At 39.7% G+C, this 16,530-nt stretch overlaps 1 protein-coding gene across 1 annotated transcript in view; it reads left to right on the forward strand.

Annotated features, from left to right (window-relative positions):
* The window catches only part of LOC134543014 (cGMP-dependent protein kinase, isozyme 2 forms cD4/T1/T3A/T3B), a 265,217-nt gene that overhangs the window by 103,884 nt on the left and 144,803 nt on the right, over nucleotides 1–16,530 (forward strand). Inside the window, exon 3 of the mRNA XM_063387688.1 lies at nucleotides 14,885–15,051. Within this exon, the coding sequence (XP_063243758.1) occupies nucleotides 14,885–15,051 (167 nt within the window). The remainder of the gene's footprint in view (nucleotides 1–14,884; nucleotides 15,052–16,530) is intronic.

Here is a 16,530-nt window from a genome sequence, read left to right on the forward strand (position 1 = left end):
TGATATCTGCGCGTGATGGTGGCAAGCAATGTTCACGATTCAGTCAACGAATTCTAGCGGCGGGTTGCTGAAAGTAGGTGTGTGATCCACATCCAGAAATTTTGGTATATTTAAAGCTTATCAGTTCATTTATCACGCTGGGATTTATTTAAAATAATTCTACGTTATATTTCGTGTTCGAGTTTCGTATTACAAGTGTATTTGCAACATGGGAACACCTCAAATGGCTCGTTATCACATCTCTGGTGAGTACCGAAAGAATAGCTCGTATATTTTTTAACGGCTTGCCTCTAAAATAATTGACAGTTGGATGTAATGATATTCATAACGGGTAGAAATTCTAACCATACTATTAATGATATCAGTCGCACGCAGACAATACAAACTTGCAAAACTTTAAAACCATATATTTTGTTACAAAAAAAAATGGCGAAAGAACAATTAGCCATTCGCTCAATGTAACTTGTCTCAAATTCGACAGTTCTGAGCAGTATAACCAATTGTTTACATATCCTTCTGCCAACATTGTTTGTAAACAACTTCGTTTGTTTATGAGTTCGTAAAAAAAAAAACATCGTTTTTCGCTTTGCAAGGGAAGTTTTGGGAATTGGGTACCGCTGGTACAGGTGTTTGGAGAAATTTTAAATTTGAGACACTTCGAAAGATTAGGTGTGTAGGCTTGTGCCTGAGATGCACCTAGATTCCCGTCTGGTCAGGTGTGTATCTGTGTCAGTGAGGCGGGATGATAAGCGCGACGCTCGCTGGTGCTTCTAGCGCGGTATAGCTTCTAAGCGCAAGACTCTGAGCTGGCGCGCAGTCTTTCAATAGTGCATAGGACAACTATGAGCGGTCACCATAACATTATATGGCGGAGAAATGAAGATAAAAGCTGCAATGCAAGTCCCGCGAGTGGTTCCAAGAATCTCTACCCGGTGTTAACCACGCCTCAACATCATTCTGATAACACGCGTTTCGGCCTTTTTTCGGCTCTTCTAAAAATACCGTTTTCAAAACGAACGTCTTGAGCAGGTTTCAGACCACGTGGTTTCTTCCGGAGCCAGGCAGGCGGGGTCCTTTGACCCGTATCCCTGCCCAACATCGCCGCGCTACAGTTTTAAATTGGACCAGGACGTTGCGACGGTTTAGGGCAGCAGAGTGACTCACCGGCCATTTTCGTATTCGCGAGGCTTGATTGGTTTATTCATGCGCTGGTCCTGAGCAGCGCTGTTCTAATCGGGCGGCGTCGGCCTGGCTCGGCCGGGGCACATGATGCATGGTTAAAAACCCGCATGGTAGAGTGTACAGGCTTCGGCCTGAGACACACTTAGGTCCTCCCCTAACCTGGACCCTCCCCTTACACACTTAGAATAATTTAGGCTAGGAAAATAAATCGGGGGAACACGAGACGTCGTTAAACTTCCAAATTTTTTCTACCCTGTCCAACACTTCATCCAGACCATCCTCTGTCTCCTGTGAATTCCCACACGTAATGCATGCCAATTTTGCATCCTGCATGTATGTGCCCAGGGTTTTTCCCTGTGTCTGTGCAGGTTTTTACCTGGGCCCAACCTATCTCTAGTTATAGTCTAGATTTAAGAGTGATGTGAGTTAGTCATGGCGCCAATCGCTGCCATGGCTGGCCAATCCCCTCCTAGCACATGATGCATGCGACCCTCTCCCTGCACGGCTAATCCCAGCATGACTAGGCGTATAGGCTTCGGCCTGATACGCACCTAGGTCCCTCCCTAACCCGGACCCCTCCAAAATACACTTAGTTTTAGTTAGGCTAGAAATCGAGACGTCGTTAAACTTCCTAACCTCCTCCGTACGCATTGTTTATGCACAAGATAGAAAAAATATATATATATAAGTTCTTCCGAACGATAAATGACGTCGTTAGTCGTCGCGTAGTTATAGTCCGTGCCTGCAGGTCCTTACGTGGAGCATCGGAGTTGCGTGTGTGTGCTTACGACTAACGGCGATGCTTTTGTTTACGAGGAGAATAAGTACGTCGTGAATTCTGGTCTTTTAAGTGTCGTTCGTGATCCCGTAAGGAATGGGAGTACCTCGGCATGCGCTGTAATAACTGGTTACGGGTGTAATTTATGCCGTGCTTTTAACGTTTCGTACCATTGTCGTGTAACACTTGGTAATTGCCTTGTTCCCATCACTCGCGTTTATATGGCGCAACCGTAGTGATCTTGACGGGTCGAAAATCAAGCTGTGAAACATATCGCCGCTCATATACTTCATTTGATTCAAATTGAATGTTACCTACCCGGTGTTATACTCGGCGGGTTGGTAGCGAATCACATAAACAAATCTGCCTTGTCTCAGAGACGTATTGAAAGTGTAGCGTGTGAAACCGTTTTCTTTCTCTTTGTTTTATTTTTATGTGGACAGGAAACATGAATCAACGTAATACATTATTAGCCTAACTTAAACGGTAAAATGTTAAGGCAATATTTTTCTGGTTTCTCGTTTATACACACAAACTTGCTTGAACTACAGTTCAAGCGTTGCTACTCACAAATTTAAGTTACTTTTTTTTATGAACTTATTGTATGTGACGAAGTTAAGGCGCGCATTGTCTTACACTTAACCACATAAACGTGTACATAGTAGGTACATGTAAATTTATAATAAAACAAAACATATAACACTAAATTAACCTTAATAATAACAATAGCCAAGAAAATTAAAACAACCCACAAATACAATACAAACAAAATAAATTACTAGCAAGTTTAAAAGTTAATACAATAAAATACTAAATAAAATAAATAAGACACTAAACATAATTTAACGTATAAAATATTTAAAAATTGACATTATTACAACCAGTTAAAAATATACCTTATGTTATAATCTTAGCCGCAGTAAAAATGTTACGTGAGAAAACATTTTATAATAAATAACCAAGATATAACCATAGTTTGAATACAAATACATTTTATAATGATAATTCACACACATTTACGCATATTCATTCACGCATTACTGATACCACGAGAGTTTATTAAGTAGGTACCTGAATGTTTTCTTAAACATCGAAAGTGAATAATTAAATTAATCTTGAAAATTCAAACTCTTTAGGTTAAACCTAAAAAAGAAAAAAAAAGTAAACAAATGAACGGAATTATCTGTATTTCCTTGCCTTCAGGCAAGTCTTGACTATAAAATATTCAGTATTGTAATTAATGCGTTCACTACTTAAGAATATAGGTACATATATTTTCTTTTCCTTATCATGCATTTACGAGTTTCGTTAATCATTGCTTAAATAGTTTGTTTTAAAATTAGTTATTTTTTATACGATCGGCCTTTAGACCATTCCCCGCAGAAACACGAAAGTGGGGAAAGGTGTTTATGGCTCTGATAGTGACACATTTTAAGCACTCGTAAAAGCGACTGCAATTAAATCCAGCGGAATTTGTCGAACAAGCTACGCAACGTCGTAAAATTCCGTGATGTTTTGTTTACGATTCTCACAGCTCTTTTACGTTGTATAAATGGTTGGGCTAAGTTTCCGCGCGAGGATCGCATGCATGAAATGGCGACTTTGCACTAATTACCAGCCATCTACACTACACTATACTATACTATACTAGATAAACACGTGGATTAATTTAAGGGGAAGGGACAGGGGACGAAAGACGCTCTTTTGGTAGTGACGGCCCTAGATTTGGCGGGTGCCAGGGCCGGATTTAGAGGTCTGGAGGCCTCGGGGCAACAGAGGAGCGGAGGCCTAGCCCCAAATTATTTTCCAAATAAAATGAACAATTTTTTTCAGTCGAGTTTTCCAATAAATAATTTATTGTGAAACCAAGTAGATTATCTTAGTATTTAAAAAAAACATACATAAATATAATCGGATACAAGAATTATATGAAATTAAATTTTAGTGTTAATGAATATTTCTGTTAATATTTAACAATAATATAATCATGTAGGTATGTACAAAGTACTGTAGGTAAAGGTAAAACAGCCAAAAAATAATATCAAAGAAAAAGATGCTTACTAGTGTTTACTTGTCGGAATTTGAAAGATTTTTTTCCGAAGTCTCTATTGTAGGGGCCCTCCGTTTGTGGAGGCCCCGGGGCTTTCGCCCCGGTTGCCCTCCCCTAAATCCGGCCCTGGGCGTGTCCCTCGGACATTTACTTTTTCAGAGCCCTAATATTTTGTAGAGGAGTTTTGGGGAAGGGGTATGTACAGAATAGCCTCCTAATGAAAGGGGCAGGAAAATTTTAAATGTAAACTCTGGAAATTCGTGTTTCATCTTAATATTTTTGATGTTCTTTCTTGAAAAATCATACTCGGGCTAGTTTTATAATGATAACCATCAGATTCCGGTGAAATCGCGTCATTATATGAGGCAATGAAATCTTTGAAATGTAATGGGGAGTTCTCATTTAAAACAATTTCTTTTACATACAACATTGCAGTTTTGCACTGCTTGCCGTGAGAAAAATTCACAAAAGAAAAAAAATGGAAACATAATACCACTCCGTTTGACAGCTAATTTAGGCTTGTTTTCTGTGGGTTTATGTTTTAATTTTTTTTCTTATTTAGCATTTACGAATTTTTCCCATGATAAACAGTGCAAAACTGCAGTGGCTTATGTAAAAAAAATATTCAAAGCAGTCGTGAAGATTCACGACAAGTGAAAACATTTTCGCAATTTTTACGAAAAAATATTATCACACAAAAATTTGTTTTATTACGTTAGTGAAATAACTCCTAAATTACTATAAATTACGCATTGCATAGTATTTGTAGGTATTAAAAAAATAAATAATGATGTTCTTAATTCTTAGGTTACGTTGCTACAAAGACTCCGTTTACTTCGTTATTCAAACTATATATATATATATATATATATATATATGAGAATATTAATATATTTTATACTTTTACTGCACAGTAATCGTATACTTAAGATTTAAAATAAAAATTGAACAAAAACACAATTTGAACACTGTATACACACACATTCTATTCAAAATATGCACAGCACTGATGTACAGGGACTGAAGACGCGTACTGGTGGCTGCGCGCTCACCTTCACCAGTTAGTAACGTACTGCTCGCCCAAGAATCATATATATATATATATATATGTATATATATATTCACCCAGCCGTTGTTTGTTTGCGGACATTCTGAACTAATGTCTTTAATACAGCACATCGGACATTGAAAGTAGTAAGTACATTGCATGTATGCGTGTGTATATATACACATACATACATACATACATACATACATACATGCAGTCACGTCACGTGACCATGTCGATGACGGACTACACGAATTTACTCCCTATCCAAACCTTCCGATAGAAGTTTTCACTTAAAAAAAAAAAAAAAACTGCTTTAAAATTATGCATCTTTCACTGGCAGTATGGGAAATGGTAAGTTGAGATGGCTTGAGCTGAAATGCGGACAGCACTGTGAGTGGTCCAGGTGAATGCCCGGCGAGTGGAAGCTGGCGTGCGCGCCTCCAGCCTCTTCACCTTCTGTCGTCTGTCAATAGCCTCTTCACCTTCTGTCGTCTGTCAGTAGCCTCTCCTCGAGGACTCCAGGTTCGGTCGGCAGCAGCCAGAGGCCGCCTTTCCCGGCCCCCACCACGCTCTCCCGGTCTTTCGAAATCCTCCCGTTCAAGAGTTCTTTGTGAGGGTGTGTTGTGAAGCGCTCCACGAGAAGGAACACGATGGTAACAACAACCACCGTAGAGCCGAACCATCAAAGTCACATGTCGCAGGGGTGCCCACAAGGGGGGGGGGTAACGACGCAGACTGCGTCATTAAAATTTCAGGGGGGGGGGGTGGTTAAAAGACGAGAAAAATGTATATATTATTTACATAATTATAGCTTCTAATGTGAAAATACGTTTCTGGTGCTTTGATAATTGAAAGGGATCTTGTATATCAAATTGGCAACCCCGCACTTTCCTCAACAAAAGCAGTTTGGCATCTGTCGGTTCAGGATGGAAATATTACCTGATATGACCAAAATTATTATTAGAAAATCAGTTTTAATTAATGCAAAATGTGATTAAATATAATACTAAAAAAGTATAATATAATTAAAATCATTGAGTAAATCATTGAGAAAATGGCATAAAAAATTTCGGGGGGGGGGGGGGGTTGCGCATCATTAGGTTAGGGGGGGGGAGTCATAGTGTTTGGGGGGGGGCACCTCTGCATATCTAGGGTCATGCATATTTCGCGAAAAGATTCTGAGACTTGCTGAAAGTTAAAACAATGTATATCATCGTTTTGTGTGTCATGATTGGATGAGTTTCTTCCAGGTACATGTCGATTGTTAAACGCCACCAATCACAGCTATTCAGTGCGGAAGCAAACGCGTCCTGAGTGGCTCGGCCGAATGAGATCTTTTCGCCGACGGCCGCCAATCACAATGAGGAAACAGCTGGTGCGGGTATACCTTGTTGAAGTCTTAACAGGCGTTCTGATTTATTCGCGAAGAATGCCTGCCCCTACACATGTCTGAATATTTTCATTGCATGACGGATATAAGCATGGTTGTATAGGCATGGGCGTAAATCCTGCCCCCCCTTCCCCCTGGAATTAAGAAGCGCCCATCGCAGAGGGGGCTCGCTTACGCTAGCTTGCAAAAGCGTGGCCTTGAAACCAAACGTAAAATCTATTTTTTCTGTATATTTTAAAGATTTCTCCTTGTTGCATGCGTGTGGGCCAAAATATGGACAGTGTTCAACATGCAAGCATCCTATCAAGAGATAACTTTTGTCGGTTAAAACCACGCGCAAAACTCTCTCTCTCTCTCTCTCTCTCTCTCTCTCTCTCTCTCTCTCTCTCTCTCTCCACACACACCCTCCTCCCTCGTCTACCCGTTCATTCCGTCAATGCTCCATTTTCATCACATCACATCTTCTCACTCTTTCACTTCCTATCGATCCCGATGACTCCAAATGTTGAAGTCCTAATAAATCAGTATCGTCGTTGTCGTCATCACCACCACCACTACCACCAACATACAATCCACCACCGCTACTTTTAGTAGTGGATATAGAATTTTTATTTCGATAAGGGATTTGAAAAAAAATAGAATAAGAACTTTTGTATTAAAATTTTTTTCCGCCATCAACAACATCCATCATCGCCATTGTGGTTTGTGATTTCAGCTGTTTTAACAACTCACATTTCATCACCCAAATTAACACACTTCCTTTATTTAGACATCGTATATTTTTTCATACTTCCTGGGGGGGGGGGGGTGTTTATGCCCACCTCCATCCCCACCCCAGCCTTGTTTCAACCTCTGACCACCATCACCGAGCCCCATGGAGTGAGTGCAGTGTGTTACCGCTACGCCACCTGCTCCATGAATTACCCGTGTACCGTTTCATACATTTTTGTTTTGGAAAATGTTTTGTCCTGTTGTATGTTGTTTGGTAGCAATAAGTGGCGGGATACAAATTGTTTAGTTTTTGCAGTGTTTCAGTTCTGTAGACTGTGTTACAGTTTCGTGGTCGACATTGCAAATTTGGTTCTGTGGTATAAGTGTTGGTGCGAATTAAATACGAAATATAAGGTAAATATAGAGCTAGCCAAGAGCAGTAATGTTGTATTAAGAAAGCTATGCAGGATCCAAAAGACGTTACATCGATTACAACATTGTTTCGGCCATAATTTTAAATATTTTGATATTCAAAAATTGACTTCGTTGAAGCATTTTAATATGTTAATGGAGTGTTTGAAGTTAATAGAGAATAGCTGCTAGGAATAGTTACTGAATGACAAAAATCAACGTAAATAAAATGTGGACCATACTTACCTCTCCTCTACCTGGACATAGGTATATGCTCAAGATATCAGAGGTGTGTGTGTTTACGAAAAGCATTTAAGTATACACTTAGGGCGTATTGGTAGTTTATTTCCGTATTTCGTTATTAAACTCCATTTTTAGAAGAGTGAAAATGACTAAATTGCGTGTTTTCAGAATAATTTTTTGGGCATAAACCACCCTTCACAAATTATTGAAAACAATCAGGGAACTTGCTATACATCTTAATTTCTCAGACTTATAATTTTATGATTAACGCTCGAACTTCATAGTTCTCTATGCACGACGAGAAGACTGCGCGCCAGTTCAGAGCCTTGCGCTTAGAGGCGATACCGCCCTAGAAACACGCACTTATCATTCCGCCTCACTAACATTAACTAGGCGGGCCCATTAAGGTGTGGTCTCTGCCTTAACCAAGGTCAATTTCCAATATCAAAAGATAAAAAAAAGTCTTGAAACCAATATGGCGTCTTACGTTTCCTACAACTTCCCCTTAGAATATATATATATTTTTTTCTATATATTAAGTTGTAGACATACGGGATTGCAGTGATGTACAAAGAGTAAATAAAGTATGTAGCGATCAGAACACGCGTGGTACCAAAAGTCAAAAAAATTAGGCGCACGCGCGATAATTTTGGTTGTGCTGGCAACACTGGATATTTCCGGCCTCTGGAAGCTGTCTGGACCACCGCATCTGACACCCAGCGCTGGCTTGTTTACAAACCAGAAATATTCCCAACTGCCATTTCCCCTTCATCTCGTGTCTTCAGTCGCTGGGCGCGCGAGCTCCAGAAGTTTTTGGGTTGGGGGAAGGGGGGGGGGGAGTTATTTTTGGTCAACTTGTTTACACTTGGGCCGCGTCTGGTAAAAGGGGGGGTGGGAAGAAAAAATATAACATAGTGTTAAATTATGGTTCTCGGGCGCGTGTAAATGGCTCTGGGAATATGTTGATGAGGCACCCACCAGGCTGTGTAGTATTGCTATTTATAGTTATGTTGCCGGCGAGCCTTCATCGCCGGTGTTAACAGCTCTGGGAGTTCTCTAAATAGCTCTAAACTCGCGCTTTATAGTTATGACTCAATAAAAAATGGCAATTAGTGACTCCATGGCTTAAGTCGATAATAATTAGCTTGCAAAATTTTTAACATTTAGCTTGGGATTTTACTACATACGCTATTAGTAGGGACAGGAAAAATTCGCAGGTTCAATGACCTGTAGGATGAACTCCATAGTTATACGTACACTCGGTCAAATGCCACCCACTCATTGGCTGCTGTCTTGTGATGCGTCCTAACGTAACAGCCTGTGATTCAATAAAGCTTTGCTCGGGTGTTTCTCATTGGCCCAGAGTCATCCAGGTGAGTTGTAAGCCAATAGCAGAGGCAGCACTGAGGTATAACTATTTGTATTTTAGCCTATCGCGAAATGAATTCGCGAATTTTTCCGGTCTCTAGCTATTAGATATGCAAGGAATTAAGAGGCCCGCCTAGTCAGGGGTGTGTCTGTGTTAGTGAGGCGGGATGATAAGTGGTGTTACTTTTGAGTATCAGTGAATTCTGTTCCAGTGAAATAAAAGTTTCTGTGAAATTTAGCATTGAAAAAAAAACAACAGTGAACTGTGAAATCACTATCGATTAGTGCTCGTATCTGCTTCCTTGCACCGATGAATGGTGAAATGAAGGGGTTCGGTGAAATCACTGTCGACTAGACCTTACCTCAGCGCTTCAGAACTCAAAATTCGCGTGGTATAACGCCTATACATGTCGCGAGAATCTCACGATTAACATAAACATTGCTATTGGTAAGCATCAACGTAACATTGCGGCTACATAAGGAACTACATGAAAGAGCTTCAGCTTTTGGCCGCTAGATCGCAGTGGCTGTCCATACCAGTGAATTCATCTACTTCATGAATATACTGCTAGACTTTTATTCGGTGAACGGTGATTTTTTTTCACCGTTAGGTGGTATAACTGTTGGTAGCCGATTTCACCGAATTTCACTGCTACCTGTTGAAACTGGTCGCAGATATACCTGTGAAATTTTGATATCGGTGAAAAGTAACAGGTATGGGTTTCACTGGCCGTCACTAATGATAAGTGCAACGCTCGCTGGTGCTTCTAGCGCGGTATCTTCTGTGAACTGGCGCGCAGTCTTCTCGTCGTGCGTGGGGCAGCTATCCATAACATTACATGGCGGAGAAATGAAGATCAAGATGTAATGCAAGTGATTTGAGTGCTTCCAAGAATTTGTCCCGATTGTTTTATGCCTAAAAATTACTCTGGCAACACGCGTTTTAGCCATTTTCACCCTTATAAAAATACAGTTCAAACACTAAATACGAAAACAGGACTTCTTATTCACCCTCAGCGTATTCTTAAATGGTGTTCGTAAACAGACACCACTCAGATCTCTGGCTTCTTCTGAAGCTCTGCACACCGTGTATGAGCCTAGGTAGGCAGGACCCTTGGATTTGTTTACCTTCATCGTAGAGGTTTTCATTTTTTTCCCCCTCATTTTTCTACTGTCCTGTTTCGTCTGCTAGTTATAACTTTCGTCATTATCTTGCTTCCGCTCCACTTACTTTTTTACTCTCGTAGTATCATCTCTCATCTCTCCCTTTTTTTTGTTTGTATTCTTCCTGTTCACTCTTTCTTTTTTTGTTACTTCTCTTTTTTTTGGCTCTTTCGCCTTTTCCTCCATTTGCCTGTCACTTCCAACTCCTAAATTATTTTTCAACTTTCTGATATTTTATTATTCTCTAACTCTTTCGGAGTCTCTTCCTGCACCACGATTATTCCCTTTACTATATTTTCCCCTTTACCGCGTTTCATATTTTTGTCCTGATCTATCTGAACTGTCATGAACTACCTGATGGACTAGGCTTCTAGGTGGCCGTGGTCGCTAAGGCATTGACGCTAGTGTGTCGAAGCAGGGCTCATGATTCGATCGCATTCACAGGCACACCTCATTTCATGAGCACTGAAACAGTACCCAAGTGAATCGTAGTTCATTAGGTCTCTGTGTTGTTAAGGACAGACTCAATTTATTTTGCTGTAAGAGAACGGTTATTTAGATTCGATGGCTCTTAACGAAAAACATATTGCAATATCATATATTGTTATTCTACCCTGTGCAACCACAGGGACAAGTGGCGTTTTACAATGTTTTACAGAATGAAATCCATGTGGTGAGAGGATCTGAAATATGTTTTAAGCCCTGGGCTTTGTGGTTCCACTTTACGCGCCATGTTAAAGTTTCTGTTTTTTTTGTTTATTTTGCTAATTATAAATTTTTATGAGTAAATATTTTGTAAAGGAGATTATAAAGTATGTAATTTGTAGGTATACGTTACAAAGCCAGGGAACTTAGCCAATGAAATTATAATTGGTGACGCGGACACACTTTGTCCGGTAAACAATTTTAATTATGGATATTTATCTGATATTTTTGAGTCACAGAAAACTAGTAGCACATTTCCTGCGATAAAATTTGCTGCAAAACACCAAATGCTATGTTTATAGCTGAGCATCCATAGGCAGTGTCCTAAGTAAAAATAACTTGGCATGGAAATGCAATAACCCAACATGGTCGAGGGCGTACTCAAGGGGGGGGGGGGAGATAGGGTAACATGCCATCCCCTCCTCCCATATCCTAAAAATCTATCATTCTCATCAACAAATGAATATAAATTGAAAGCAAACAGCGGGAAAAGTGGTTCCCTCTCCCTCTCTCTCTCTCTCTCTCTCTCTCTCTCTCTCCCCCCCCCTTTTATTTTCATTAAAAGAAATTCTGCGTACGCTTCTGAACACAGCGGGCGGAGACGAGACTTGAGCAAAGTTATAAAACTGTGATTAAAAGTGAAAGCTTGTACTGTATGTCTCAGTGGTTAGAGTTCCTGGCTCGTGAACCAAAGGTTTTTTTTTTTTTTTTTTTGGGTTCGATTCACAGTCGGGTCTTGAATTTCAACGAATCTTTCCTTGGTTCAGGACCGACAGATGTGTTGTTCATCCACCGGGATACACCGTAGTATCTTCCTGCAGTGAGGACGGTTTGGTTTCCACACCGTGGTGTTATTCTAGTGTCACGAACCGTTATAATATATACGTTATAATATACGCATTATAATATAATGTATTCAGGCTGTTGTACAGTTTAAAAGTAGCAGAAAATGCCGTTAAGTAACTTTTAGAATAATTTTTTTTCCCCAGGATTTCCTATCTTTACATTACCTTACCACACAAAAACTAATAATTTCAGAAATACTTAAGCTATAACAAATCCAAGCACACCATTTGAAAGATCGTAAGAATTATACTCAGAATATTTTCTTTTCAAATGGTTTCGAATGCAGTTCCCCTCTTAAAACAGAAAGCGTACTATTTATATATATTTTTTAATATATTCACTTAAAAAAATATTAAGAAGAACCATTTTGTTTTTAATGAGAACCTTTCGTATTTGATTTTTGTGAAATAAAAACGCCCTTCTTTAATTTGAACAACTAACGAGTTGTTATTCATTCCCTTAAAAAACTTAATTTTCAACCATGTTGTCTAACTTTCAATCATTTTCTAACTCTACTGCAACGATATTATCATATAAAATATATATACCGCTGTAAAGTCCATTAGATAAAGAAAATTGTATGAAGTTGGACGAGTTATAGATTAATTTTATCCAATAAGAGTACAAAATATTTCATAATTACATTGTTTCAAATATCAAATTGTTTCAACTGATATTTAAAAATCTTTAAGTGACTATGAAAAATAGAGCTAAGATATTATTTTTCAAAAAGTTACTAAATTACATTTGAACTTTAGGCCTACATTTGATTACCAGAGTTTTACCATATGGAACATAGAGACATCGTTTATGTATGTGACTATGTATTTGACTGTGTGTGTACGGTATGTGTGAGTGTGTAAAGCGAAATACCACTTGCTGATTCATCAACATTTCTGTGGAACGATAAGAACTAAATACTTGAAAATTTACGGGTATGTTCAATGAGCATCGATCAAGAACTGATTTTACGGAAATGAACTCCAAACAATGGTGAAGGGGGGGGGTTAGAGAATTTAAAAACATATGTTTTAACTATAGATTTATTTAATGAGCATTGCGGGTGTTTGGCCTGCAGACTCCCGTAGCGAAGCGCGGTTGCATCAGCTAGTGAACAATCTGTACCTTGGAGGCATACGACACTATGTCCACTTTTAACCATAAACTTGAACACAGTTCGACTTTTTTTTTTGATTGGCAAGCAACGCTAAGATTTACTATATGTCAAAAAAATTTGCATATTTGGGGTATAAAATAGTTGAGTATATAATTGAGGCAGTATTCAAAATTATTTAAACTGCTCTTTTTGAAAAAATATTGGGTTTTTGTGACATGGTGTCTTATGCCTGATGATGGTGTCGAAGTACACGGGAAGAAGACCCCGAGGAATACCAAGAAGGGAATGGGAAGAGGAGATGGTTGAAGGAGCGCAGGAAGAGAAGTCTGGAATGGAGTGAAGGATGAGGAATGGTGGAGGGATATAGGACCAGAAGCCAAGAAATGTTACGTGGTTCTAGACACGAAAGCCAACTGCATGGGTATACAATTTCGCTAAAAAGCATTTTTTTTTTAAATTTGAAACTGTCATTATATGTAGGGCCTATTAAGATACTAAAGGAAGCAAACGAATACGTTATGCATCAAAAATATAATATATTTTCAACCATCATAGAGTTTACTTCAAAAGGTTTAGCTTAGTGATTGCGTAGTTAATTGGAATTTTTTTTATGTTAACATAGGTTACGAGCATTTTTTTTTCTCTCAGTGCTAAAATATATTGAGAGGGGAAGGAAATGCAAGTTGGAAATATAACAGAGTTTGCACAATCGCACACGCGAGTCTTAATTTCCCCCCTGCCCTCAAAATGGAAGGACTCTAAAACAATATTTTACACAAGGTGTTATTATGTGGACATGTTACTTTGCCGACACGGGGGCCGCAGCGCAGGCTGGGAGCAGTTGATGATGGTGACCAGGGTCCCCGCATGGCCGGTGCTACCGTTGCTATGGCAACGGGGCCCATGGGTCTAGGGGGCCCTCCGAAGGAAAGAAAAAAAAACTTAAAACAAAAAAGTAGACAATTGTAAATAAATCATAGAAAAAAAACCAATTAAACAGCAAGGCCTAAATTTAGTTACCGATGAAATATGACACCGGAGTAATATTATTCGGAACACGCTGTGCGTACAGAACGTGTCTGAATCTACGACTGCGAGTAACAAAACCACCGCCAATTTGACGTGACACCATGTTGACGGTGCAGAACACTTACTCTCATTTATTTGCCATTATTCAAAATAAATTTACGTTGGGGCAATCGAAAAAACTGACTTAAAACTAGTTTTGATGTGTTTTAAAAATAATTGTGAAAATGTTAAAAAAAAAACTAAAACAATGTACATAAAGGAATCTCTGTTAAAATAGGGGGGGGGGGGGGGGGGGCAACATGACTTCTAGCAATGGGGCCCACAGAATTATGTGGGGGGGGGGGGGGGTCTGACCTTTGAATATATATACTGTATAGAAGTCGCGAGTGGATAGGATTTACTCTACGTTTTTCAGGAGCGTATGATGAGCAGCTTGGGAACTTCACCGCTGCAGGGCGCTGCCGTAACGCCCTGTATCGTCTTAGGTCGTTATTTACACGTTAGAGAGCAGCACTGTCGCCCGTCATTCCCCCGCACCACCCATCCATCATTCACTGCAGCTCAATGTCGTTCAACAGGAGGGGGAAGGGGTGTGTGAAGAGTTCGACACTTGTCCGCTAGGGACCACCACAAGTCGATGCCCTAGAGATGGTGGCGATTGCGGCGGTGAATTAACGAACTACCTCAAAACCGTATTAGAAATTTTAACCTGGGCTGGCGACTTCTATACAGTATATATATATATTCAAAGGTCTGACGGTGACTATGATGATGACGTTGTCTTGTGCCCCCCGGAGGTGCAGGTGTGTGTAAACCAGGCGTGCGGGGGTTGCCGGCAGGTCGCGGGAGCTGATCAAGGCGGCCATCCTAGACAACGACTTCATGAAGAACCTGGAGCTGACGCAGATCCGGGAGATCGTGGACTGCATGTACCCGGTGGAGTACAAGGCCGGCAGCCTCATCATCAAGGAGGGCGATGTGGGCAGCATCGTCTACGTCATGGAGGGTGAGTGCACACGTGCTCCTTCGGCCGCTGTCCGCGTCTCCAAACATAACAGGGGAGCTGAATTGTTACCCCTTGGATGGGCAGCCCATCAGGATTTTTCTGACAGTAGTTAGTTTAGGTTAGATTAGGTTAGGTTAGATTAGGTTAGGTTAGGTTAGGCCACTTTACAAACTAACCACTGTCAGAAAAATCCTGAAGGGCTGCCCATCCAAGGGGCAACAATTCAAACAAGCTTTCAGAATCACCACTGTCAAAAAAATCCTGAAGGGCTGCCCTTCCAATGGGCAACAATTCAGTCGCCCCAATATAACAGCAGGGGGAATCAATGCTACAACAGTACCTTCACGTGTGTGCATGGGGGAATCGATGCTAAAACAGTACCTTTACGTGTGTGCATGGGGGAATCAGTGTCACAACAGTACCTTCACGTGTGTGCATGGGGGAATCGATGCTAAAACAGTACCTTTACGTGTGTGCATGGGGGAATCGATGCTAAAACAGTACCTTTACGTGTGTGCATGGGGGAATCAGTGCCACAACAGTACCTTTACGTGTGTGCATGGGGGAATCAGTGCTACAACACTACCTTTACGTGTGTGCATGGCTTTGGTTGGAGACTAGGGATGGTGACGGTATACCGATATGTCGGAAATAAAGATACCTTAGGTTCAAAATATTTATAAACTGGTATGGATATTTCAGTGCTGATGTTATCTTACTATCGATATTTTGTCCGAAGATTTAGAAATTGGATAAAATATAATTTTTAAAGTAAAAAAATATATAATTAAAATAATGTAAATAAATTGGAAGAAAAAAATTATTTTTAATACCTATAGTTTTTTTTTTATTTTTTCATTATTCTCTTCTACATGTTTGTTGACTTATTTTTCGCCTAACATCTTCAGAATAAACTATTCATAAAAATTACTTATAAATGAAAACATATAGAGGAGGAAATAAAAAGTAATAAAAAATGGGGAATAATAAAATAGTTGTGATAATTTTTGCTAGAAACAGCTAAACTTGTGTGAGGTAATTCTTTTATTAGATGTATCAAGAACCAAACACAAATATATTTAAATAATATTTTTATAGTAAGTAAAGCATTAATAAAAGTTTGTATATTAAAATTGACCGATGTATCTAAAATATCGATATTTCCAGGCCGACATTTGATCAGTATCGATATAGTTAGAGCGATATATCGAAAGACCGACACATCGATGCATTGAGAAGTGTTTTCCCATTGCTGGCTGGAGACTGGTGCCTGGCGAGGGAAGCCTACAACTCACATAGTTTCGGTTCCCTGCAAGAATTTCCGAAGATTTCCGACGTTTTACGTTTTGGTATTAACGCCACTTCAGCCGCTAAATCAGAAGTTCAAGCATGTTGTGACTGACCTAACCTAACCTAACCTAACCCTTAGATTTTTTTTTTAATTTCAATTTTTGAGAGAAATCCGAAGTTGCACGAACG

This window comes from Bacillus rossius (genome assembly GCF_032445375.1).
Source record: "Bacillus rossius redtenbacheri isolate Brsri chromosome 9 unlocalized genomic scaffold, Brsri_v3 Brsri_v3_scf9_2, whole genome shotgun sequence".
In the NCBI taxonomy this organism is placed as follows: Eukaryota; Metazoa; Arthropoda; class Insecta; order Phasmatodea; family Bacillidae; genus Bacillus; species Bacillus rossius.